Below are 26829 nucleotides of genomic sequence, written 5' to 3'. Positions count from 1 at the left end.
CTACTTCTTGTCGTTCCTGCTGACAAAGGTGAGGAGGTCCATGGCTGTGACCACACCAAACACCATCTGCTTCATGGAGGAGCTGCCATTTCCACTGTCTGGAAGCACAGAAAATTCCAGCTCAGTGGCAAAAAAAACTAAAAAAGAACACTACCACCCCCACCAGCCCTCTCACCACCTTCCAGCTGTGCAGAGGCTGCTGTGCATTTATTAAAAGAAAACCCTAAAGAGGACAGTGTCTGAGCTCTACCTCCACAGAAATGATGATGGAGCCTCAGTCAGGTTAATGTGATCACACCAGAGAGGTTTTTGTTGCAAATTACCCACCTTTCCCAGAGCAGGAAACTTAATTTCCCAGTTGTTTTTAGCCAACCTCTGTTCCAGTCCTGCTCCTATCACCACAGAACTTTTCAGAGCAAACTAATGAGAGTCTCTAAAAGCAGCAGTCAGGCACTTTTCTACTCTGTTCTCATAACATCCTACACCACCATTAATGAAACAGCACTTCAATAATTGTTTTAACTGTCTGATAAATGTTTTCTTAAATAAAACAAAAACTAGCCACCAGAGCCCAGACACAAGATAAAATGCAAACTCCAAAGGTGTGGGAGGAAATTAATAAAAAAGGGGGTGACAGCATTAAAACAGCAGCTCTGGAAAAGCAAGTGGGTGTTGTTTGAAAATCAGAGCAAGAGGTGCTGCAGACAGCTGGCTGATATTTTTTTTTGATGGGTGCCATTTAATTTGCTGATACCACTTAATTTATATCAAAATGTGATACAAAAGAGATATTCCTTATTTTATGGCAACATAACTGAGAAAGGAAATTCTGCCTGGAATTAATTTTGGTGACTGAATTGGAAACGTGCATCAAAGGCAGTTTTGAGTGTCAGATTTTTGTTTGCAACCTGTTGTGTGAACATGGATGGACTTGCAAGCTTCAGAGCTGATGGGGCTCTGGGGGAGCAGGCCCTGGAGAGGGAAGTTTTGGGATGTTTGGGCATGGTGGGTTTTGGAGGCCCTGCATTGAGCAGGCAGCTGGCAGTGTCACCCACTGCTCACCTGAGGGATGTTTTGCATGCTCAGTGTGTAATCCCATCAAATCAGCATAATTACACCCTTCAGCTCTAACTCACAAGACCTAAACATGGCTCTTCTGACTGCTTTTTGTGTTGCTCACTTTTCCCAGCCAAGGTCAAATCTGTACTCCTTTTGGTGTGATTGTACTGGAAAGGTGTGCCAGGTCAGATGTGCTGAGCAGCACCTGCCACCACACCTTTTTTGGGCCAGAGGAGGCACGAGGGGTGATCCCTGCTGCCACTGATGTGTCAGCAATCCTGATGCTGCTGTGGTGCTGCTGCAGGTGACTCTGCTGGGCTGCCTTGCTACACCAAGGGGAAGGTGGCTGTGCAGTGGATTGAGAATAAAACCAACAAAACCTGCTTTAATGGTGTTCCCAGACTGGCACAGCATCCCTACACCCAGCCATGGTCCAGGTAAGGCTCACACACAGCAGTGCCCCTGGTGACCCACGCCACAGGGCTTGCTCATGCTCACCCCAGTTTTTCTCAGCTTTCTCAATTTAGCTGCCTGAATTCCACCCAGGCTTTGCCCAATGTGGCCAAATGCTCCTTCTGACCTTGTCCCTGGGCTACAGAAGTCTAGAGAGATCCCTAATTTCCCCTTTGCTAGCTTTGCCCCTCTCCCCTGATCTCTGTGGTGTCAGGAGGAGAGATGGGTGAGGAGTGGGCAGCTCCAGGGCTTTGCAGAGCAGAAACCCCTCAAGGTGCAGAGGCTCAGGGGCTGCCCAGGTGCAGCAGATGCACTGACACCTGCCACAATCAGCTTGAGAATTTCCCTTTCCCCTCTCACGTGCTTGTGCCAAGGCCGTGGGGAGTTTCTGCAGATACCTACACTGCATTTGCTCGTGTACAACGATAGCAAAGGGGTCGTTCTCCAGGATGCAGGAAAGCTTCCCAAGGCTGTCCTCCAGGCTGATCTAAACAGGACAGAATGTAACTTTTAACGTTTTACTTCACCTGGCAATGGCTGAGCTCTGATTTTGGAGGGTGCTGATTCCCCAGCTGGATGAACTCCCCTGCCAGTGCTTGGTCCTGGTGTGATAAGCTCCCACATCTGAGCCCTGCTGGCTCAGCAGAGCCTTTACAGGTGCTTGTCCTTACTCCCATCTCCAAGATGTCACCATGGCCCTCCCCACTCCTCTCTGCCTTCTCACTGACCTCTTCTCCCAGCTCCTCTCACACCCCAGGGTGCTGGTGGTGCACCTCTCCCTCCCTCCCCGTCCCCAGGGGGGCTGACACCATCCCCAGCCTCAGTGGTACCTTGGAGAACTGGTCGTAGGTGACCTTGGTGACAGGGTCTGAGAACTCCACATTTCCAGCCAGCACAGAGCTCAGGGTGTTGCTGAGGGTCACCATTCCCAAAATAAGCCTGTAAGGGAACAGGGAGTTTTCCAGAAGGTCAGACCTGAGGTAGAACACACATTTTATGTAGGGCTTGCTCTGCTCTTGTTGAAGTCAGTGACTGAACTGTTGCTGCAGTCAGTGGGAGGCACCAGGTTTCTCCTCACTTGAGCAGAACAAGGAAGGCTTTGTCCTCACCAAGCTGTTGGCTCCCCAGTAGTTAAAATCTCCTGTTGCAGCCCAGGACTCAGCAGCTGGGAGAAGGAAAACCCGTGGGCTCTCCAGCTGCTTGTTTTTGTGGGTTTCCCCCCAGCTCTCTCTCCCCTGGGCTCCCCTTGCCTGTGCACTGATCCAGCATCTTCTGGTTTGGTGGGCACTGGATTGGGCTTTAACTGGACCTTTTACAGGAGTTCTATTGATGAACCTTCACAAGGAGGCAGATAATATTTCTAAAATAAAATGTTGGACTAATCAGAGTCCAACACAAGAGCCCCAGCTCTGAATGAGTACACGGGACTTTAGCTTTGTCACGACTGATTTTTCTGTACGAATGCCCAAGATTCCTGCAGTGAGCAGAAATAGTTACCCTGACTCAGCAACAACAGGAGCTTGGTCATATCCCTTCTCCTGGAGGATCTCAATTGCCTTTTGACAGCTGACTTCTGGGAGGAGGATGAGAGGGGCCGAGAGGTTCAGTTTCTGCACCTTGATGTTCCACCACCTGTTGGAAGACAAATGGCAGTGCTGAGCTGTGACTGCTGCACAGCTGTGCCCTTCAGCAGGGGGCAAGGCCAGAGGAGATGAGGGATTCTCTGTCTGCCTGAAAAGCCAGCCCCACTCCTACACCCAAAGCAGAAACGCCACCACGGCCAGGTCTTGTTGAAGCCAAGCTTTCCCTACGCCCAGTGTTCATGCAACTCCAGAGGCAGGGATGAGACCAGCAGCTGGCAAGGTGCTGAGCTGTCCTGAATCCAAGGAAACTATTGAGGGCTTCACTTCAAGCTCATAAATGGGTTGACCTACCAGTTTTACTCCTTTGTCCTGCATCCTTGGTCCTCACAAGGCAGCATTTGCAGCTCCTGCAGGAGAGAGCCTTGCAGAGATGCTCGTGTGACTTATGGGGGACAAGCTGAGCTTGTTTGTGGGGGAACACAAGCAGCTCCCAGACATCTCAGCCCTGAGTCCTTGCAGAAAAGGCAGGGCAATGCTGGAGCCTGGAAGGGCCAAGAGCGACTCTAACCAGACACCTTGGAAATGTGTTAAGTTTTGAGGAAATATTTTACAATATGTTTTGGTAAAGGAGAAGGCGACATCAGTAATACCTGCTGTCTTTTGGGTGAGACCAAGAGCTTTTCTAAGCACCTGGGATTTTCCCAGCCACACATCAGCTGGCATCAGCAGTTTGCCTGTGACTCCCTGAGGGGACTCCTTCCCCATGGTGTCCAAGGGACAGCAGAGTTTGCCATCTTTTCTGGCCAGCAGCTCTGGAAGGTGAAAATTTCCTGTCCCCTGCCTGAAGAGAGCTGCAGAGCTGTTTGAAAGAGGGCTTGCTACAACAGGGACCCACCTCCCCAGCAGCCTGATGGTCCTTTGAATGTCAGATGTGCAGTAGAAAGAGGCTTTCAGAGGCTCTAGATGGCCTGGGCTGCCATGTGGGAGTGGATCAGCTACTTTGGGACAGAAATGGCTCCTTTATAGACTTTGATTGCAGAGCTGAGAGAGAACCACCCAAAAGAGACAAGCTGACATTACAGCCTCCCCAGAGGGGTCTGGACTTTACTTTGTTTTTCCTAAACACTAAAAGGGAACGTTTTCCTTTGAAGATAATGATTTCCAGACTCAGAAAGCTGATTCCCTTAGCACAGTTTATCCCAGCAGAAGTTTTCTTACCAAGGCTTGTTCTCCTGGGCTTCATTTAGGAACCCATTTTTTATCATCCACTTATCATTCACAAACTTGGACCTAGAAATCACCAACAAAGAGCAAGTCTGTGAGGCTTCCAGAAGAAGTCGTGCTTTGTTTCGTGCACCAGCCCACAGCACTGCCCCCAGGGCTCTCATGATTTTTGCAGCTGGCTGCTCTCAGCCCCTTTTAAGGTCAGCAGGAGCATTGGGTGCTCAGTGACTCTCTGAAGCACGCCAGCTATTTGCCTGCCTAACTTTAGGCATGCACACTCAGAAGGTGTAGCTTGGCCGAGTCCTGCTGCGTGCAGTGAGTCAGTGATGAGAGGAAATAAACCCCAAGTGTCCCAACACCCATCCCCTGGTGACTGTTCCTTCTCCCTGGTGTTTACTTTGCTTTTTTCCCGTGATCTGCCCGAGGGAGACTCCCAGCTCTGGGCTCACAGCATGTGCCTTGCTATCAGATTTATCGGGGCGGCTCTCCAGAACCCCAAGCACCTGGGCTCAGCTCCCATCACAGGAGGAGATCCCAGCCTGGTGCTGGGAAGCAGGAGAGGAAGCAGGACACTCACATGTAGTTGCGGACGGAGTCGGGCAGGATGACAACGCAGCGCTGACCTTCCTTCAAGTCCTGGGCAGCTCTCACAGCCACGGACATGGCACTGCCCGAGCTGCCCCCTGCACCAAGGAGAGGGACACAAGTGTCAGGGCTGCCCAGGGCCGCTGTCCCACAGTGGGAAGCAAAGGCTGCCCCACATAAGGGTGCAGAGGTGGCACCCTGTGGCATGGGACAGGGGATGGGAGGACAATCCATCCCAAAGCCTTGCAGGCTTTAGGGCCAGGCAGAGGTAGGGACTCATGGGATGTGTTCATATGGTGGCTCTTGGGCTTTTGAGGCAGCATGAAAGTCACCTCATGGACTTCATGAACCACTTCTTGTGGGGACTCTGTGGGCAGACCAAGGGCTGAAAGGTCCCATGCAGGGACACCCAGAACACGCTGTCCACGCCACACCCTCCCTTCACATGAGCAGAAGAGCACGCCAGCTCTAGAGCTCCTGGCTGACATACTTGGCAGCCAAAGATTGGCTTTAAATGCACTGTAAAGACTGAAAAAAACCCATAAACATTACATTCATGCTTGGAATACCAGGCCAACATGATGGGAAGGCTTGAATGCTCCCCGTGTCCGTGTGCACGCATGTGGTTTGCTGCACGTAGGGAAAGCAGGTCCCTGCTTTACAGAGGCAATTCTTCCACCAGCAGTCTGAGTACTGGAAGTCAAACACATTCCACTATCTGTGTGCCAATTACACACTGCATTCAAGGCAGCACGTATTTTACAGCAGGTTAATTATCCCTGGGTCACATTTTTCAAACAAACGAGGAGCAGCCCTGAAAAATGCAGTTCAGGGAACACGAAGCTGTTCACAAATTATGGTTGAGTTCAAACAAGTGGTTTCTGTTGAAACACAGTGACTCCATGCCTGCTAGGTTAAATCAACATTTAAGTGTTTCATTACATATATATAGCCTGATCTTTTCCAAAACTCCCTGGATATGAGTGCTCAGGGCTTTTGTCAGCTGTAACTACGAGCCTACGTAGTGTCTGCTCCCGGGTGCAAACCTGTGTCGGTTTGCTTGGTGTCAGAGAGGGCTGAAAACAAGGCTGATGCTCTGTGGAGGCTCTTAGGGCACAGGCAGAGTCTGTGTGAGGGCACCTGTTCATTTTGGGAAGCCAGTGGGATCACTTACAGCTTGTTGGCACAGGGAGGAATACTCAGTAAGAACATCTCACACTTTCTTTGCTTTCAGACCCTCCTGGTCCAAAGCTGGCACCTCTGGTGTGGCAGTGACACCGAGCACGGCCTCACAGAGCTGCTGGCAGAGCCCACCTGTCCTGCCCCGAGCCCCACTAATCCTCCCTTCAGCCTCTGTAACTCTACACTGCCTGAAGATCCAGTTCCACTGCAAAAGTGCTCCAGCAAGGAGAGAATTATTACTTCTAAAATTACTGTGGCTGATGAGTCAGACCCCAGAGCAGACTGAGGGACACACCTCTGGAGTCTGCAGTGACCTCTGCACAGCTCGAGGCTCAGCCTTTCAGCCCTGCTGACCCAGCAGACACAAAATGCAGAGGGCACCTATTCTCTGGAGCGTTTTGGTCCCAAAAGGATGAGGTTCAGAAGGTTTGTTAGGAAAACAAACACTTGTGGCTGCTCTGTGCTTACCACACAATAGCCCCTCCTCTCTGATCAGCCTGCGGGACATGAGGAACGAGTCTCTGTCGTTGCTTTTGTACCACTGATCGACCACCTGCAAGGAAAGCAAGGACCATGGGTCTTGGCAATGTCATTTCAGGCTGCCCTGACCCTCTGAGGCACACCATGGTGCTGATGCCCACATCATCTGGCAGCTCTGAGCTGCCTTCCACACTTGTTGAAAGCGTTTGTCAGAACATCCATGGTCTGGAGTTCTTGCTTGCAGACACCCACGCCTTTCCAGCCAGCACCTTTTCCTTGGAAAGTTAGGGATGCCTGACAGGTCCAGTTTCTTTCTTTCCATCCTAATGTGGAGGAGTATTTATGATGTCCCAGGCCAGGGTACATTAATGGTTGAGATTTTGCCAAAATGGGATCCAGCTACAAGAACCAGCCTGGATTATTAAGGTGGCAGCTCTGCAGCCATGTGCTGACAGCAGGGATGTAGCTAACACCTGGAAGCACAAAGAATCTGGGGTCTGAGGCTGTGAGGGGCCTTTCTAGAATGAGGCCAGGGCAACACAGGCAGCCTGTGTTAGGGATTAAAAGCCCTGTGGCAGCTGACACACTGAGAGGGAACTTGACAACAAAGAGCTACAAGGTTCATGATCTGCTGTCTTACAGGGCTTGGACCTTGTCATCCAGCCTGTTCATGGTGCAGGATTTCTGCTCTCTGTGTGTGGTGCCTGAGGCAGAGAAGGCTCAGGAAAGCAGCGTGATGAGGAGCAGCCTCAGCACAGACATCTGTGTGATCACAGCCTGAGCAGAGGACACTCACACTGTGTTACATGCCTGCTTTTCACCTCTGCCTTCTCCTTGTGGGTTATTGTAAATGTAGGTGAACTTGGTAGGAAGAAATGATGATGTCTGATTTTAGTTCAGAAGGTTGAATGATTTCTTGTAACTGTATTATAATATATTAACATACTATTTAAAGGAGATACTAAAACTACCTACCTACTTTTTCTAGCTACTATATCTAACTCACAACTCGTGACCCTCTGCTGAGAGCCTAGACACAGGTGGATTGGATTGGCCATCAGGCTCAAACAATCCACACTAGAATCCAATCAAGCAATCACCCCAGGTAAAAGATTTTTCAAGCACATTCCACATGGGAAAAACAAGGAGCAGAAATAGAAAGAAAATAAATAAAAGAAAATAGATAAATAAAAGAAAATAAAAGAAATTTTTATTTCTGTGCTCCTCTATGAAAAGTCCTGAAAGAAAGAAGAATGTGTCTGCGACAGTGGGTCAGTTATGATCAGAGTTACTCAGAAAGGAACTGGGTGTCCCAATCCCCCCACAACACCTTGTTGTGCACTGGGAAGATAAACTAGGGCCAGCACACCTCTGGCCTTGGGAGCAGGCTGGATGCCAAGCAGAGAGCAGGCAGAGGCCCCTCTTCACAGGGTTACTCACTGATCTGTCAAGGACAGTGGGAATGAAGTCGTGCCCAATGCCCTCCACCTCGATGGTTGTGGTGTTGGTCTTGTTCATCTCACTGGGCAGAGCGACGATGGAGCCGTCGGGGTCCACGCCAATGATCTTGGAGAGAAAGACATTTTGTCAGACCAAAATGGGAATTCAGAAACAGCCAAATTCAAAATTAAATGGAAAAGTTATCCACAGCCTTATCAGCAGTGTTTCCTTCCCCTGATATTCATTAATATTCCTAATCACTAGCAGCATGGAGAGCTTCCAGGATATAAAGGTGCTGTTTTTCACTCTCTTTTAAAATAGATCCTCAGCAGTCTTCAGCTGTTGCAGAAGTGACTGGTGATAACTGAATGTTATCACTCTCAAGGTGTTTGTCATCACCCCTTTGGCAGAGCCTGCCACTTCCAAAGCCCAGCCCTTAAGGCAGTGCCAGAGCTCCTTAATCTGCTCTAGGTGAAGCCAGCCAGTGAGTTCCAACCTGTGGAAACCCGTGGATACAGACATCCTTTCTGGATCTAGCCGTGCTGGCTGATGGTGACACCTCCCTGGTTATTTACAGCTTTGTGTCTGGGCTGAGGTGATGGTGACACTGCTCCACACGCAGTTGCACGCTGCCAGGGAGGCAGCCTCACGTCCCAGTCCTCCAGTGGATCAGGGATCAGGGATCCACACCCCTCTGGTGGATCAGGGATCACTCACACACTGACCAGGCCAGTGTGTGCATGCCTCCAGTCTGCCTTGAAGCACGAGCTCTGCAGGATGAGCAGTGTGAGTGATGTTAACCCTAAAGCACAGAGGGTTTTGCAGTGGCAGAGGAGAAGCATTTGTCTGTGCTCCCAGAGTGTCCTGCACAGGGCAAGGCACCAGGCAGGGGGAGGTTTTACTGGGGCTGTGGAAACTTTGGTCTACAAGGCACTTGGATGGGTCAAGATCAACCTAAACATCACCAAATTGCTTCCAACAAAAGCCACCATTGCTGTGAACAAATAGGTGCAGACAACAACTGCTCCCTCAGGTGAGCTGTGGGGTCAGGCAGGAAATGACATACAGGGACAGGACAAGGGGGAATGGCTTTGAGCTGAAGGAGGGTAGATTTATATTGGATAATAGGAAGAAATTCCTTATTGTGGTGGTGGGGTGTGGGTCTCAGATTCAGTCAAAGAAAGAAACCGAGAGTTTCTATCCAGGCAGAGGCCTGGGAAAGAGCTGGGAAAGAATGTAAATAATTCTTTATCTCTCTTGTTTTTCACATTGTTTGTAGTTAAGTTCTATCACTGTGTGTCAAGCACTCTGCACCAATGGTGGTGGGTTGTTTTCACTTCAGAACCAATGGATTTGGTCCTTGCAGAGCTCTGTATAAAAGAGCAGTGTATTTTGAATAAATGGGAGTTTACTCTCAACAGCCTTCTGAATCAGAGCCTCTTCATTCCCATCCTGCCTCGACAGCAACAGTGAGGCCCTGGCACAGATTACCCAGAGAAGTTGTGGGTGCCTCATCCCTGGAATTGTTCAAGGCCAGCTCTCACCAACCCAGTCAGGTGGAAAGTGTTCCTGCTGATGGCAGGAGGGTGGACTGGGACAGCCCCTAACGTCCCTTCGAATCCAAACCATTCTGTGATTCCGTGAAAACCCTGGCAGTCCTGCCTCCAGCCTTACCTTGCACTCCGGGCACTTCTCCTTCAGCTTCCTGGCGACACCAGTGATGGTTCCTCCTGTGCCAGACCCGATCACCACCATGTGGACCTTGCCTGAGATCAGGGGGGAGAGGGGTTTGCAAGGGCTCAGCACAGCCCCCAGCACGGCCTCCCCTTTATTCAGAGCCCTGTGCAGAGGCAGAGCCTGTGGCCACCAGAGCCCCACGTGAGGAAAGGTCAGGCAGAGGCTGTGCTGGTGGCCAAAGCCTGGTGCTGAGCAGAAGCTCAGATGAGCTTTCAGGATCAGAGCACAGCTCATCCTGCCTCACTGCAGGGAGCTGAAGGTGACCTCCAGATCTCCCACTGCAGCTCTCCATGATTTCTGCCTCTTTGGCATCTGCTGAACAGAGGGAACAGCATGAAGCTGTGTCAAGGCAGGTTTGGGTTGGATATTAGGGAAAGGTTCTTCCCCAGAGGGTGGCTGGGCACTGAACAGGCTCCCCAGGGCAGTGGGCACAGCACCAAGCCTGCCAGAGCTCAAGGAGTGTTTGGACAACGCTCCCAGGCACATGGTGTGATTTTTTAGGTGTCCTGTGCAGGACCAGAAGTTGGACTTTGATGATCTTTGTGGGTCCTCTCCAGCTTAGGATATTCTGTGATTCAGTGGCTTAAGGGGGAGGGAATATCTCAGCACACCCATCCCTTTCAAAGCACAGCATATCAAAGCAGTCACACACGTGAATATCACCAACAGGCACAACTTTTCAGCCTGTGTTGGCATCCACAGTGGAGGGAGGGCTGAGCTTGCCCTGGCACTGCCTCTGCCAGATGCTGCCCCACTGGCATCTCTGAAATGATACAGATTTAATCACAGAATCACAGAATAATGAGGTTGGAAGAGACCTCTAAGATCATCAAGTCCAACCTATGCCCTAACACCACAACTAGACTATAGCACCAAGTGCCATGTCCAGTCTTTTTTTAAACATATCCAGAGATGGTGTTTCTACCACCTCCCTAAGAAGACAATTCCAGTATTTTATTATTCTTTCAGTGAAAAATTTTTTCCTAATATCCAACCTAAACCTTCGGTGACGTAGCTTGAGACTGTGTCCTCTTGTTTAGGGCTGGTAGGAGCAGAATTGGAGTCTGGCCTTCAGAACCTGATGCTGCAGCTGCATTGGGAAAGGGGGACCTGCAACCCTGGCAGCCAGCTGGAGCAAATCCCCACTCTGTAGTGGAGGGAAGGCTGGGGCTCTCTTGTTTCCCATTGATACCTGACTGCTTTTACTGCTCTGATAACTGCTCTCCAGTTAAAATCCTCAAGTCCTGCTCACGTTTCACAGTGCTCCCAGAACTGGCAGTAAATTTCATTTCTATCTGCACAAACATGGACTGGGATAGCCCTTTATCCTCCCCCAGCCCTCCCTTCCAGCATCACTGTTTGTGAGGTTTCAGTCTGTTTTGATTTGCAAATGAGAGCGCTGGGTCAGATGCAGCCTTGCCATGCCCTGGTGGATTTATATTCCCCTCCAAGACCTCGTGGGATCTCTTGTGCTCCCAGCTGGCAGGTCACTGTGGCCACCAAGAGACATATTCTTTATTCTTTACGTACAACCTGAGTTTCTTAAGTTTCTCTCCTGCCCCAGGCTTTTTCAGCGGGAGGGGACAGCTGGGAAGCCCTGCAGGCTGAGGTGTATCTGGAGTGGATTAGGAGAGGTTGCTACACCCTGTGTGTCAGCGTTATTAAGATAATACTGCCTGCCCCTAGAGAGGCCCTTTGGGCTGTTTCTAGACATTCAGGTCAATAAGTGATGTAAATGAAGCCTCTCAGAGAGGGTTGCAGCCCTCAGCACAGACAATACCTTCACACTGCTCCAGGATCTCCTCGGCCGTGGTGTCGTAATGAGCCAGGGGGTTGCTCGGGTTTCGGTACTGTTGATTCCAGCAGAGAACAGCAGGAGTGTGAAGAGCAGGTCAAATAAAATATAAACCAGCAACAGCTCCTGACAGAGCTGTACCCAAAGCATGCAGCTGCCCCCTCCTCTCCCTGCCTGCCGCCCCACCAGGGCAGCTCACAGCTATTCCTCCTGTTTGTCCTTCTCGGGACAGATTTCCAAGCCCACCTGGGGTTTTTCCACAAGTGTGCCCACAAACACTCACTCTCCAGCACTTGGTGCCCATTAGGCGTGGGGGTGGTTCAGAGGCTGGGAGCTGTGGGCTGGAGAAGCTGTCCTGATCATCAGTCAGCTCTCATGCACAGAGGGATTTTGCAGCATCGCTATTTGTGCACCCCACGTTCACACCCATGGATCAAAAATGAGCTGAAAAGCTCGTTCAGTCTTTGAACTATTGTTTTTTTTTTTTTTTTTTTTTTTTTTCTCAGAAGGAAGGAGTTTGTCTGACTTTTCTGCACTCCAAGGACTCCTCACTCAGGGGTCAGACCAAGTGCCCTCCTGCCTAAGACCCAGCACTGCAGGAACCTCTGACAGGAGTCACCAGGGTGTGCCCTTTACAGCATGAAGTATATTTTTGAAGCAGAACAGAGGCTGTTAACTAGGCTTTAAAATGTTTTTTTTTCAGGTCAAAGTCAAATCTGAAGCAATTTGAAGAGTCTTTAAATTGTGCAAGAAAACCCAACCTTGCCCACATCCAGGCTTTGGCAGAAGTGTTGAAGGTTTGGAAGTGTCCCTTATTTTGTTTGTCCCCCTGTGCTTTGCAGAGGAGTGATTGAGTTTCAAATGCCATAAAACACTGATGAAATATGCCTCTGGTGCCAGTTCAAATGGAGCCCCCAAACACAGGCACACTTGGAGAGCACCCTATAAACATTCTTGGGACACAGAGTCAGTGGGGGGACGGCCTTTACCTGGTCCAGGATGTGAGAGTTTGGGATTTCACTTTTCAGCTTCCAGGCGATACGGATGTTGGACTCGGGGGCATCAAAGCGGGCGCATGGCGTCCTCACGATTTCAGCACCCAGTGCCTTCAGAATATCGACCTTTGGGAGGGAAAAGAGGAGCTGCAGCACAGCTGATCCCACGCAGGGATGGTAACCTGAACCCACGGGCTCAGGGCAGTGCCAGATGCCAGAGCAGCTTTGCACGCAGGAGAGGTTTATCATGTGGAGATACCGTGTCCAGTTCTGGACTCTGCCATCTCTGACATGCTCCTAGAAGCCCAGGGCCTCCTGCCTGAGGCTGGCACATGGATTTGAGCCTGGCCTCTTGCCCTGTCCTACTTGGAGGGCAGGCTGGGGACAGGGTGGAGGGAGGTGACAGTGTGCTGCTCCTGGGTGCCAGAGAAAAGGGTAGAAGGAACTGGACAGGGAGCAGTGTCTCCTGTGTGCTGGGACTGGAGCCCCAGCATGCAAGGGAATGATCAAAAAGCTGCTTTTGCCCTAAGTCCCTTCTCTCACTAAAGGCAGGGAAGGAGCAATCAGCCCTAGGGTGTCTCCTCTGGGAGACCTGTCTGTCAGTGGGACAGGGCAGTGTTGGGACACCTGGAGATGAAGCCCATGGCAGCTGGAGGTGGCATCTGATCCAAGCTGAGCTTGAGTGAGATGTAGGTTGAATTGAGGGTGACACTTTGGAGAAGGGCTCATTCTTGAGCCAGGTCAGGGTGCAAATCTGGCTTCACTGGCGTGAGTTCAACTGAGTGGTCTGTGAAGCTCCTGGCTCACCAGTGAGGGATTTCTGCCATCTCCAGGACAGTGTGCTCACCTGACCATCAGCTCTTGTGCAAATGACTTGAGACACCACCCTGAGAAAGCAGCTCTAAGTGCCTCCAGGTGAAAGAAAACCATCAATACACAGTGGGGACAAGTGACCTGTCAGCTGTCAGAGGGGAAGTAGAGCAGGACTGGCAGGATAGCCCTGGCACCTGCCTGCCTCTCCTGCTGAGCTTCACATGCAGCAGGTCCTGCTCTGTTTCTCTGCAGCCACACGCTGTGTTTGGCTCTCCCACCACCCCAGCTGCACTTCTGACACCAGACAGCCACCAGGCCATCACAGGCTGCTTTTTTCCCCTCAAGAAGCAACGTTCTGAAGAGCAGCTGTGGCAGTGGGTGTGCAAGGCTCATCTACCTTTAAAGGAGAAGGCTCCAGGGAGGGAGAGGCAGAGAGAGAGAGAGGAAGGAGATGTTCCCCAGCTGTGGGGTAAAACCATACACAGCTCTGACCTTCTCCAAGCTTATTTTCTCTGGCAAGACGATGATGCAGCGGTAACCCTTCAATGCAGCCACCAGTGCCAGCCCAATTCCTGCGTGGTGGGGAGCAAAGGGAATTGGTTGACAACAGCATTCGGCACTTCCTACCTTCCTCCTCTTCCTGGATGGAACCATGAAATGGTCACTGACAAGCCACAGGTGAGGGTATCCTCCACGAGCCTCCTGGGATGTGCTGGGAGCACAGGGAGTGTGGGAGGATGTGCTGACAGGCCAGTGGAGCTGCAGCATTGCTCCTGCTCCCAGGGCTGGCACTGAGAGAATGGCAGGGCTGGGGAGAGCTTTTCTCCCCTCCCCGAGGCTCAGGCATCTTCCTGTGCTTTTGGAAACATGGGAGAGAAGTGATTTTGCTTCAGGAATGCCTCCCCCAAGCACTGTCAGTTGTGGGGGACAGACACACAGGACTCTGCACGTCACTCCAAGGCTGGCAGGCGAAGGGCACCTCTGCTCTGGTTTCATGGGGGTGATGGATGGAGCCAGCTGCTCCCAGCCAGAGCAGGAAGGTGAGGCAGCAGGAAGGAGCAGCGTGTCCCTGCCAGGGGCTGCAGGGAGCCTGGTGCCATTCCAGCTGCCCCAGGCAGGCAGGGAGCCAGTGTGATCCACATGGGACACAGCTCTGGGGAGCACAGATCCCCTTGGCTCCATGTCTGGGGGTGGCTGGGGTGACAAGTGACAGCAACAAGGGCAAAACCCACAGGAATTCTCTTCCAACCCATCAGGGGAATGGTCTCTGGGAATCCCGGAGAATTCAAAAGCTTCCCAGCCTGAAAACACCCAGGGATGCTCCAGCCCCTGATGCTGCCTGCCTTGCCACAAGGAGACCTTCCAGGCACACCTGTGCAGGTGTGAGATCCTCACAGGACCCTCAGGAATTTCAGGAGGCACCTCATCATCCCAGGAAGCCCATGGCCACCAGGAGAGGAGCTGAGGGGAACATGGAGCCAGAGCCCACCTTGTAACTCCAAGTGCAAGTGCTCCTCAAATCCCTGCTGCTCAGAAATTCCACCCTGCCCAGTTCCCAGGCAGAGGGAGCATCCCTGCCCTTCCCACCTGTGTTTCCTGAAGTGGGTTCAATCAGGGTGTCTCCTGGTTTGATAATCCCAGCTCTCTCTGCATCCTCCACCATCCTGAGGCCGATGCGGTCCTTCACGCTGCCCCCGGCGTTGAAGTACTCACATTTTGCCACTGGAAAGGGAAAGGAAGGGGAAACTCCATCAGGCACCAGCTCCTTGCTCCTCCAGGCCTCACTGGAGTTTTGGGACACCTCTTCCTCCTCTGCAGGCCTGTCCTTTGCTCAGGAGAATGCATCCACCATCTGCTTTCCTGGGATTATCCATCAGCACAGAGTCCTTCTTTCCCCTGTGTTTCCTCCAGCCTGGATGGGTTTGAAGTCAACCTGGACAGCCCAGGATGGGTTTAAAATCAGCTGGACACGGTCATTGCAAGGTGGGAGGTCCCACACTGGTACAACACTCCTCGAGGACTCTTCTGTGGGCAAGGCTTAGCAGCAAGGTCTCACTGTCTATCCAGGCATTGAGGTTTTTCAGAGATACCTACAAAGCTCCCCTTTTGCAGGGGTGATCTGTAGTCCTGACTGAGGTGCCATAAAAAATCCCAAACAATAGAAAGAACATTTTCAAGTGTCAGGCCAAATTACATTTTCTTTCACTGAGCTAGCAACAAACCAAGCAACTTTCCAAGGCACGTTCAGATTGCAAGGCACATCTCAGTCCTCACTGGGGCCTCCACACCACAGGATTCTTCTTACCAAGCCTTTGATGGACGTCTGCGACTGAACTGGTGCTGCTGAGCTCTGTTTTATGAACAACAGGGAGAAATGGGGATTTCCAGGGGTGTTTCACTTCAGCCTGGCAGAGACCTGAGGCTGAGAAATCAGCCCTGTACTTGAGCAGCCTGAACGGGAAGGGAAATCTTGTGCTCATCCTTACATTTTATATTGCAAAGTGCCACAACTGCAGCATCCCTGGGGGCACAGCACACACCAGGCAATCCCATCCAGCTGTGGCTGCTTCCTTGAGGCAGCTGTGCTGCAGGCATTCCTGTGTTGGCTGGGGAAGGGGCTCTGTGCTGACACAGGGCTCAGACAGGACCGTGGAGCTGCTCTGCCTGTTCTGCTCTCCTTCCCCTCCTGTGCCAGGGGAGGGAGACACCATCCCAGAAAATGGGATCTGCCTGCCTTTCCCAGCACCCAAAAGCACCAGCCAGGCATCCTCCAAGAGACAGGCTGCTCCAGAGCTGCACCAGGCACTGCACATCTGTCCTCCCACCTCCACCAGCTCTCCCCCTTGTGTCCCCTCAGCTCTCACTGTGGGCAGGGGGAGGCAGTGCAGCGTGGAGGTCGCAGGGTTGGTGGCCCAAGGATCCCAGATGCCGAGGAGGGATCAGGTGGGAAAGCCCAGGGTGCTCCCCATGTCTGTGAGCTCAGTGGGGTCTGGCTGCCACCCAGCACTGCAGGGCTCTGCTGGGCCATTGCATGAAGGATGAGTGCTCAGCAAGTCTCTCCTTACTCAGCTGTGTGACACCCATGGCACTCTCTGCCTCTCAGAACCTGCCCTTCTGCCCAGTCTGGATCAAATTAATCATTGGGGTTAGGAGTTATAGGAAAGGAGACTGAGGAGTCCACATGCACAGGTCTGAGTTTGTCATCCTTGTGGTTGTAGGGGACCAACCTAAAGCCAAGCCTTACATGAGACAGCAGCAGCTAACATCTCCTTGGGGAGAGGGCTTAGATCCATCCCCAAATTTAGGCCAGCTCCGCTCTGAGCTTATGCTGCTGTTATCTGGCAGGAGAGATGCCTCACTCCCATTGCCCCCCTGCTCATTGCTGCTTGAAACCTCCTGTTTGGCCCAAGAAATTACTGCCTAATAAGCAGGAGAGCCCAACATGAGCCACATCTGCCCCTCCCCATCTATGTTCCTCTCACAGAGCCCCTTCTGAAGCCCCCCTCCAGCACCACCCCTCACCCTCACCTCGTGGCATGCAAAAACCTGGTGGGAAGGGGACACTCACAGAGCTCACACTTGAGCCCATAGGACTTCCCAATCTTGTTGATTTGGACCATTGGGGTGCAGCCAATTTTCTTGAGGATATTGGGCAGGATCTTCTTTTCTTCTGTCCTGAAATAATGCAGGGAAAAAAACAAAAAGAAGTCAAATCAAAGCTATTGTTGTGCAACATGAGTCAGGAGAAAATCTGAGAGAGGTTTCAGCAACTTTATCAAGGCCATCAAAAGGCGCCCCAACTCCAAGAGAAAAAATCCCCATCAACAATTAGTGGCACCAGGAGTTAGTTACAGTTCTCCATCATGAGTTATTAGGTCTTTTACATAAAAAGTAAGCTAATTAATTTTCAGAGTTGTTCTGAAATGCCTTGCCCTGCAAAACCTTAGACCAGATCTATGAGTGAGAAGATGCTGGCAAGCCTTAGGATTTTATGCCGTGGGTGAGAAAACCAGGAGACACAGCAGAAGGCTCCTCCTCTTTTCCCCAACCTGCCCAGCCTCATCTCTGCTCCCCACGTTTCCAGCTGCCTCTGGGCCAAGTGTTGCTGGCCAGGACTCCCAAACTTGCAAGGATAGCTCCAAGCCATCAGAGAAGCCCAAACCTCAGCAGGTTCTGGAGGGTGTTTTGCAAACATTAAGCCCAGCTCTGTGATCAGTGAAATCCAGTCGCTGTCAGGCTCCAGCAGAAGCCAAGAACCACAGCAACTGCAACCTGAAAAAGATCTGTTTGCCCAAGACACCTCGCCAGGGAAGTCACACCCTCGAGCTCTTTCACAGATTGACCAGGGCTGTGTTTATTTGGGTGACATCCTGGTCACAAGCCAAGGACATCACTTTGCCACGGGGTGAAAAAGCCCCGTTCCCTCGGTGCTTGTTGGAGCTCAAAATGCCTCTCAGACATTTTTAGAGGTTCCAGGCCTTGGTCAGAAGCATTTTAGACCCTGGCATGCAGCTGCAAACAGCTGTGATTTTGAGTTTGAGCCATGGAATGAGTTACCAACTTTGGAGGTGGAACAAGCAGTCACAAAGGGTTAGATAGTGTAGTAAAAGTAGCTACAAAACAGAGGGGGAATTTTTTTAGTATTGTACAGGGGGGTTTTAGCACCTGTACAGGGGGGTTTTTACTTTGTACATGGGGGTCAGAAGTTCTAAGATGGAGGAAAGTGGGCTGATCCTGTTCTTCCTCCTTCTTTTTCCTTGCCTCCATGTTCTTGGTGATGTTGGCACTCACAGATTGGTTTAGAGTAGAAAAGCACTTTGTAATATAGGTAGTAGGTATTGGGGGAAAACTATAAACATGTAATACGTAATATATCATATAAAAGATAGCAGCAGCCCTGGGCATGGGGAGAGAAGAAGAAGAAGACAGCAGACAGAGAGGATGTCAGGGTGTGTTTGTGCCTCTGCCCAGGCTGCTGACCAAGCAGCCACAGCCCGAGAAGAAAATCTTTTAGATAACTCACAATAAACTGCCTTGAGACCGAACAGCAAGAGGCTGCACAGTTTTTCTTTGGAGTCACGGGTTGGAGGAGAAATTTCAGCACCACATGAGACCCCAGAGCAAGGCTGGGATTCTCACAGGTGCTCAGCTCTGCTTTGCACAGCTCTCACCTCCCATCGCCCCTCCACACTGGACTGGAGCTCTCCTGTCCCTGTCACGGCCAGGCTGGTGGCTCTGTGCTGGCAGGGAGCCCGAGCAGTGCAGGGGGGACACGCTGGATGACTCGGGGACCTCACACCCCTCCCTCCAGGTTCTGCAAGTGGGGTATTGTGGGAACCCCAGCCTTGCTCTGGGGTCTCATGTGGTGGTGAAATTTCTCCTCCAACCCAAGATTCCAAAGAAAAACTGTGCAGGCTCTTGCTGTTCAGTCTCAAGGCAGTTTATTGTGAGTTATCTAAAAGATTTTCTTCTCGGGCTGCGGCTGCTTGGTCAGCGGCCGAGGCAGAGGCACACACACACCCTGACATCCTCTCTGTCTGTGTCTTCTTCTTCTCTCCCCGCCCAGGGCTGCTGCTATCTTTTATATGATATATTACGTATTACATGTTTATAGTTTTTACCCAATACCTACTACCTATATTAAATGGTGCTTTTCTACTCCAAACCAATCCATGAGTGCCAGCATCACCAAGAACATGGAGGCAAGGAAGAAGGAGGAAGAACAGGATCAGCCCACTTTCCTCCATCTTAGAACTTCTGACCCCCATGTACAAAGTGAAAACCCCCCTGTACAGGTGCTAAAACCCCCCTGTACAATACTAAAAAAAATTCCCCTCTGTTTTGTAACTACTTTTACTATGCTATCTAACCCTTTGTGACTGCTTGTTCTACCTCCAAAGTTGGTAACTCATTCCATGGCTCAAACTCAAAATCACAGCTGTTTCCAGCTGCCTGCCAGGGTCTAAAATTCTTCTCACCAAGATCTGGAACCTCTAAAAATGTCTTAGAGACATTTTGAGTTCCAACAGGGTATGAGCACCTCTCATCCTGCAGTGAGCACCTCATCATCATCAGTGCAGGTTTAGTGAAGGTCTTTACTACCGAGAGCTTCCAGCCTCCCCGCATCTCTAATGAGACAGAGTAAAAATTTAACAGAGTAAAAATCTATTTAGATTTAAGTGAAATGTGCCGCTTTGAGCTTGCTAAATATGCTTTTAGTCTAGTAACTACAGTCTTAGCAAAACTACTCCAGCTAAGGGAAAAAAAAACGCACATTTCCACACTAAAACATAAGAGAGACAAAAGACTCCTCAAACCTTAAAACAAACAGGGCAGAGTAACCCAAGAGTTCTTTCTGTACTGACAAAAACTAACTACAACTATAACTAGTTGTAAGTGTAATGTGAAATCAGCAAAATAAATATGCATTTATTAACCTATTGTGAAATTCTATGCCTATAGAAATTAATAAAGGTAATAAAAAAGATCAGGAGTTCTCAGATGTATGCATGTCCATTAAGGGGCAATGAATACCCACATGTGTCCACAACTATTGGAACTCAAAATGTCCCTCAGACATTTTTGGAGGTTCCAGGCCTTGGTCAGAAGCATTTGAGACCCTGGCAGGCAGCTGCAAACAGCTGTGATTTTGAGTTTGAGCTATGGAATAATTTACCAACTTTGAAGGTGGAACAAGCAGTCACAAAAGTTTAGATATTATAGTAGAAGTAGTTACAAAGTAAAGGGAAGAATTTTTTAGTGTTGTACAAAAGGGTTTTAACACCTGTACAGGGGGATTTTTACTTTATACATAGGAGTCAAAGGTTTTAAGATAGAAGAATGTAGGCTAGTCCTGTTCCTCCTCTTTCTTCTTCCTTACCTCCATGTTCTTAATGATGTTAGCACTTATCAATTAGTTTAGAATAAAAAAGCACCATTTAATAGAAGTAATAAGTATTGGAGAAAAACTGTAACCATGTAACACGTAATGTCCCATATAAAAGATAGAAAATCACCATTTAATAGAGGTAATAGGCATTGGGGGAAAACTGTAAACATGTAACACGTAATATACCATATAAAAGATAGAAAAGCACCATTTAATATAGGTAATAGGCATTGGGTAAAAACTGTAAACATGTAACACGTAATATACCATATAAAAGATAGAAAAGCAGCCCTGGGCAGGGGGAGAGAAAAAAAAAACAGCACAGAGAGGGTGTCAAGGGTGTGTGTGCCTTTACCTGAGCTTCTAACCAAACCACAGTAGCCAAAGAAAACAATCTTTTAGATAACTTATAATAAGCTACCTTAAAACCAAACAACAAGAAGCTGACTTTTCTTTAAAAGTACAAGTTAGGAGACTTTACCACCACACAGAACCCCTAAACCAAGCCAGAGTTCTGACACACGACATTGCAAATAAACATACCCATTCCCTACAAATCTTTATTAAAATTATAAAGTTTAATTTTTCATCCACGTTTCACTAGCCCAGAAATGATGGCCCAGAAATTACCTCTCCCTCTGTGGGAAGCATTGGCAGGGACACCTCAGGCTCTGCTGAGTGCTGCCAAATGTGAGGCAATGCCACAATGAATGAGCTTCCCCCACAGCTGTAGCCATTGCCCATCTGCTCCAAAAGCCACTGAAAAGCTCGGGGATTTCAGTGGGGCTCCTTCAGGTAAGGTTTCACTGGAGCCTGGCTCTCTGGAGAGTGGCCTGAGTTACTGCTTTACACATCTGCAGATGCTGACATCACTTCAGGACAGCAGACAAGGGTGGTTTTCCCCTAAGATTCCAGCTTTTACTCATGGCTTGCTATTCCTTGAGATGTCCAGGAGAAAACCAGTCCTGGCAAAGCAAAGGGTTCCTGCTGAGGTTGTGCTGGGTCAGAACCAGACTGAGGGATGTCTGAACTAGTCTACCTCTCTATCTCTGAAAAAAAAAAAATTAAATATTTAATATTCTTCATTAAAATAAAATCTTGTTCCCTCCCTCTGCTTCTACCCCTAAAACTCAATCAGATTTCAGCTGGGAATCTCAGGAAGTCCAGAGATTTTTGCTCCATTGGCTGCCCTCTGTGGCTTATCCAGAGCAGAGAAACCAAATCACCTCTCCCTGCACGCACTGCTGCAGAGGTGTGACGTGTCCCAGTGTGTTTTCTACCCTGCTACACGTGGGTGATTGTGGGAACTCAAAATGTCTCTCAGACATTTTTAGAGGTTCCAGATCTTGGTCAGAAGAATTTTAGACCCTGGCAGGCAGCTGCAAACAGCTGTGATTTTGAGTTTGAGGCATAGAATGAATTACCAACTTTGGAGGTAGAACAAGCAGTCACAAAGGGTTAGATAGTGTAGTAAAAGTAATTACAAAGTAGAGGGGAAATTTTTTTAGTATTGTACAGGGGGGTTTTAGCACCTGTACAGGGGGGTTTTCACTTTGTACATGGGGGTCAGAAGTTCTAAGATGGAGGAAAGTGGGCTGATCCTGTTCTTCCTCCTTCTTCTTCCTTGCCTCCATGTTCTTGGTGATGCTGGCACTCATGGATTGGTTTGGAGTAGAAAAGCACTTTGTAATATAGGTAGTAGGTATTGGGGGAAAACTATAAACATGTAATACGTAATATATCATATAAAAGATAGCAGCAGCCCTGGGCAGGGAGAGAAGAAGAAGACACAGACAGAGAGGATGTCAGGGTGTGTGTGTGCCTCTACCCAGGCTGCTGACCAAACAGCCACAGCCTGAGAAGAAAATCTTTTAGATAACTCACAATAAACTGCCTTGAGACTGAACAGCAACAGGCTGCACAGTTTTTCTTTGGAGTCACGGGTTGGAGGAGAAATTTCAGCACCACATGAGACCCCAGAGCAAGGCTGGGGTTCTCACAGGTGATGTTCCAGCTCCTGCCCCAGCAGCACTGTGTGGGCCCCCACTGCCAGACTCCATTCCCAGAGCAGTGTTTGATGCCCAGCGTTGGGGGATGTCTCTCCTTCTCCTGTCTGGGGGTGGGATGGGCCCAGCCACTGGCACCACCATGATGCTAAATGGCTAAAAAAAAATATATATATCTTGCTCAGAATGATAATTGAGGGGGAAAAAAATAATTTTGCCTGAAAAGAGCTGATTCTATCCTTGGGCACCAGCTGCAGGGACTGCACTGGGCGAGGGCCTGGATGCACAGCTTGCTGGAGCAGCTCCAGGGCTCTGCCCTCCATCCTTCCCTCCTTCATGGGCAGCCTCAGAGGCTGCTCTGGGCTCCCCACACGCTGGTGGCTGTGCCCTGGCCTTGTCCTGCCTGCCATGAGCTCAGGCATGACCATGCAGGGCAGTGCTGCACCTCCATGGCTCCTGGAGCTGGATTCCAGGAGTTGTACTCCGCTTGCTGCAGTTCCTCTGACATTTATGGGACAGCCTTATCTTTAGTAGCTTGTCTGTGTCTGGTTTGCAGGGTCATTAAAGCACCTCTTGTCAAGACTAGTCTGGGCCCTCACGTCACCCTGCTGCTGTGAGGGCAGGAGCAGCTCAGAGGAAGCACTTTTCCCTGCCCTGTGGCCATTTGCTACTGATACAAAAGCCCAGGCCCTGGTAATCCATTTCTCTGAAGGCCTCTCAGCCATCTAAAATAAGATGCCCCAAACAAGAAGATGCTCTGGAAAACACAGAGCTGAGACTCGAGCCAGCCACATCCTTCTGCAAAATAAAAGGGAGTGAAAAAGATCTTTTTGGAGAGGAGCTACTAAGCTGTTTTTGCCGTCTGTAAAATAAACCATCATTAACACAACAACTGGCTTCTGGCCACAACCATCCTGGTGTAACAGGAGAACTTCACCTCCAGGAAAAGGTGCTGAACTGCACCCTGAAGTAAGCAGCACGGAGGAATTACTTACAAGGGAACACAGGAGTGTGGAGACTTGCTGGCAGGCGTTGTGGCTGTCCACGTGCACCTACTGGGCAAGTTGGGAAGGGTCCATGTGCTGTCCTGAGCTCCTGCAGCCCTGCCATTCACCAGGGGACACTTCTTACTCAGCTCCTGTGGGGTGGAAACAGAGGTCACATAGACACCCGGGAGAAAAAAGGGGGAAAAAATGGCATTTGGGTGTAAAGGAAGGGTGGCCAGGCTGCTTGGAGCATCCTGCTGGCATTACAACCACATGGATCTAGGTGGGTAAGGAGGTTGTAGGGATGGAAGGAGGTTGGATGGAGATGAACCAAAGGGTATTGTAGTGAGGGGAGTGTCAGTCCCTTCTCCCAGGGAGCAAGTGGTGTGGCAAGAAGAAATGGACTCAAGTTGCCCCAGGGGAGATTATACACTAGAAAAACAATTGGATTATAAATTAGGAAAAAATGTCATGAAAGGGTTTTAAAGCATTTGGATGGAATTTCCAGTGAAGTGGTGTAGTCACCATCCCTGGAAGTGTTCAGAACTCGTGTGGATGTGGCACTTGAGGACAGAGTCATGGTGAGCATGGTGGTGTGGGTTCCTGGTTTGGATATGATGATCATAACAGCCTTTTCCAACCTTAGCCAATTGCATGATTCCATGACAAAACTGTTTTTTGGATTAGATGTGCCCATGTCTCATCTGGGCATTTTATGCTCCTAATTTAATTATTTGGTCAGGAACAGCTTTTTTTTTTCACCCTAGCAGTGAAGAACCTGCAGGTAAATCCATCCAGCAATAACTGGAGAGTGCTTTTATGGTGATGGTGGGACTTAGAGGTCACCTCTGCTCTGGCACCCAAGTGTATTAGAATTGAGAAAAAAGAACCAACAAAAATAAAACAGCAAAGGTGCTCAGGGGTACTGAGCAACTCCCACAGTAAAGCAGCTTAAGAGAGGAAGATTCATCAGGCTGGAAATGAGACAAGAGGCTGGTGCTGAGAGCAGGATCTAAATCCTGGGGGAGTTGAAGGTGCATCAAATAATGAGCAATAAATAATAAGGCAGAATGGTATCATCAGGAACAACTACAGAGGCAGAGCAGATAAAAAATTGGAATGAGAAAAGGGTTAAACAAGCTAGAAAAGGTTGAGTTCACTAGCAGATTTTAAGCACGTGAGCCCTGATGGCATCAGTGCTCTGTAGGAAGGCAATTTTCTGTGCTGTCCTCTCTGTATTGCTGGTGCATATACAGACAAAAGAAAGAGTCTGGGCTTAAAATTTATTTTCAGCATTTGCTACTACTGAACAATAGCAGAAACAAGGGTTACATGCAGGTTTGGTGTGACCTCTCTGCTCTGATCCTCTCTACAATCCATCCATCACTCATCTGTGCTAAGGAAACAAACCACATGGAGAAAACCCATATGAGTTTTGATATCTGTATGTTCCTTTTCTGGCTTGTTCACAGAATGAATTTACCTTGATTCAACCATTCATGAACAAAGGGACCTTGAAACTCCATAGGGTCATGGATGGAGACTTTTGTCTCACTTAGACTGATGATGAAAGCTGTTCTGTCTGCTCTGCCTCCCTGCACCTCTGTGGTGGTGCATTTTGCAATTAGAGCAAATCTAACCCTTTCCTTACCTTTGCTGCAGCAGAAATGGTCAAAGACATGATGTTGGACTTTCCTTCTGCATTTAACTTCAGGCTGGGGACAGAGCCATCATTTTGCCATCTCACAGAACCAAACCAGTGACTCAAAGAAGAAACTTCCCATTTCTAAGCACAGAGAACTGCCTGCAGTAGGGCCAGACCTGCTGCCACGTGGAGGGGCCATGGGAAATCCAGTTTAGTTTTGCTGGGGAGCTTCATCTCCCCCCTAGGCCATAATGCCACAGCCCTGTCCCCCCTCATTCCCTGGGCTCCCTGCCAGTAACTGTGGCTCACAGTGGCCAGCACGCTCTTGTGGCTAAGTCCTGATTATCTGAATTCTTTGTGGTTTGACAAATGAGCCCATGGGCACCCTTAATTACCATTTCTGCCATTCTCCTCCTGCTTGCCTGCTCCTTTCACCCTCCTGGTGGGAGTTTTTCTTTGCAGCAGCGTGGCAGGACAGCCCGAGGTCCACGCCGTGATTCCCTGGTGGTTTCCACGCTGGCCGGGAGGATGGGGCTGGGCTTTGGTCCCTGAGGGCTGGGCTGTCCCTGGAACACAGAAACACCCCACAGTTACTCCAGCAACAGCAGAGGGATGGAACAGCCCATGGTGTGTGGCTGAACCTTCTCCTTATCCAGCAGCCCCACAGCATCTCTGAAGATGGAGGTCAACAACCTCCCGTTGCAACCTGGCTCCACAGCTAAAGCAGACAGTGAACTCTGCTCCAACCCCACACCAGGCCCTCAGCCACATTTGCTTTTCCAGAGACACCACCCCAGCCTCAGAAAGCAGCAGGAAACCAGGAGGGTGCAGAACAGTCACTCCAAAATGCCTTGGATCCTGCAGCCAGCAAAAGCTTTCCCAGCCAACTTTGCTTCCCACTGCTCTTCCCCACCACTGCTGCTCATTGGAAGGGATTAAAGGGGAAAAAATGGTTCATTTCCTTGCAAGCCAGGATTTCTGTTGGCCTTGAGTATATCTCCCAAAGCAAACCTGTGTTTACCTATCTAATTAGCTGGGAAGGAGCAAAAGTCACCTGTGGGTAAAGAAGAGATAATCCACAGGGTATCAGAGGTGGTCAGCACGCTTTCACAACTGAGCTCAGCAGTCACCACCCAAAATGCTGGCTGTTAGAACTCTAGATATTGAGAATTTTAGATTTTTTTTGTGTTGAATGACACAGACTCTCAAGAGAACACCTCATTTAACCTGAAGCCATAGAGAAAACTTCCAAAATTGAATAATAGCACTAAGATTATATATGTGTAGTTTGAATAAAAGTGTGTAATATTACATAGTAGAAAACCTCGAGTTTAAAGTTTTAGAATATAGTAATATATATAAAACTAAGAAGTTTTAGAGCGGTAGCTAATCCTTCTTATTCATATGTTTAGGTAGTATTTTGTAATTAGACAAAAAAAAAGCAAGGGCTGGCCTTTGACTAGTCAACATTTAGTCAACATTCCCCTCTGCTGGAGAGTGCCTCAAGGGCTGGGTAATTCTTGGTCCTGCAGGAATGGCATGAATATCCTCCTTCCATTACAAAACACTCTCAAATCACTGCGTTTCTGTGATCAGAGTCTGGATTCATATTTACATTAATATGTGTCAAAACCCCACAGTTCTGGTAACTTGGAAAACTGCCTGAAGTGTGGTACGCCCAAAATGAGACAGCAGATGGCCTGAAATGGCACCAAAGGATGGGAAGAATCTGGGACTCTTGGAGGCCTTAGCACAGCACTGGTTGAGTTGGTCCCTTGCTGCCAGTCTCAGTGACATCCATCAGCACAGGTTGGGTGGGGATGAGGAGAAAGGACATCCCAGGGATGGCTGAGAGGGGCAATGTCCAGTGCAAACATCTCCCCACACTGCCTCCAGTGCAGTTTTAGATCACAAAGTGAAGACACATCCTTTCTGGATTACCAAAAACTCTTCCCTG

At 49.5% G+C, this 26829-nt stretch overlaps 1 protein-coding gene across 1 annotated transcript; it reads right to left on the bottom strand.

Annotated features, from left to right (window-relative positions):
• On the bottom strand, positions 1–25279 carry LOC110479436 (cystathionine beta-synthase-like). The gene is made up of 16 exons (XM_031506364.2): positions 25268–25279; positions 23237–23379; positions 16915–17021; positions 14934–15068; positions 13839–13918; positions 12528–12659; positions 11524–11593; positions 9681–9772; positions 8007–8132; positions 6555–6639; positions 4897–5002; positions 4314–4385; positions 3010–3144; positions 2343–2451; positions 1915–1999; positions 1–98 (listed from the first exon to the last, which is right to left on the bottom strand). The coding sequence occupies exons 1-16, from the start codon at positions 25277–25279 to the stop codon at positions 1–3; spliced, it is 1587 nt and encodes a 528-aa protein (XP_031362224.2).
• Between the last annotated feature and the right edge of the window lie 1550 nt (positions 25280–26829).

This window comes from Lonchura striata, chromosome 2 (assembly GCF_046129695.1).
Source record: "Lonchura striata isolate bLonStr1 chromosome 2, bLonStr1.mat, whole genome shotgun sequence".
NCBI classification, from domain to species: domain Eukaryota; kingdom Metazoa; phylum Chordata; class Aves; order Passeriformes; family Estrildidae; genus Lonchura; species Lonchura striata.
This window is presented reverse-complemented; position numbering and strand designations above follow the sequence as displayed.

Excerpts from the sequence above, each read along its gene's own strand:
- LOC110479436 (XM_031506364.2), bottom strand. Across the intron at positions 8,133-9,680 it reads AGAAGTGCCCGGAGTGCAAG|ATCATTGGCGTGGACCCCGA; the intron begins GTAAGGCTGGAG and ends TTTCTCTCCAAG. Across the intron at positions 2,452-3,009 it reads CCTGTTGTTGCTGAGTCAGG|GCTTATTTTGGGAATGGTGA; the intron begins GTAACTATTTCT and ends GTTCCCTTACAG.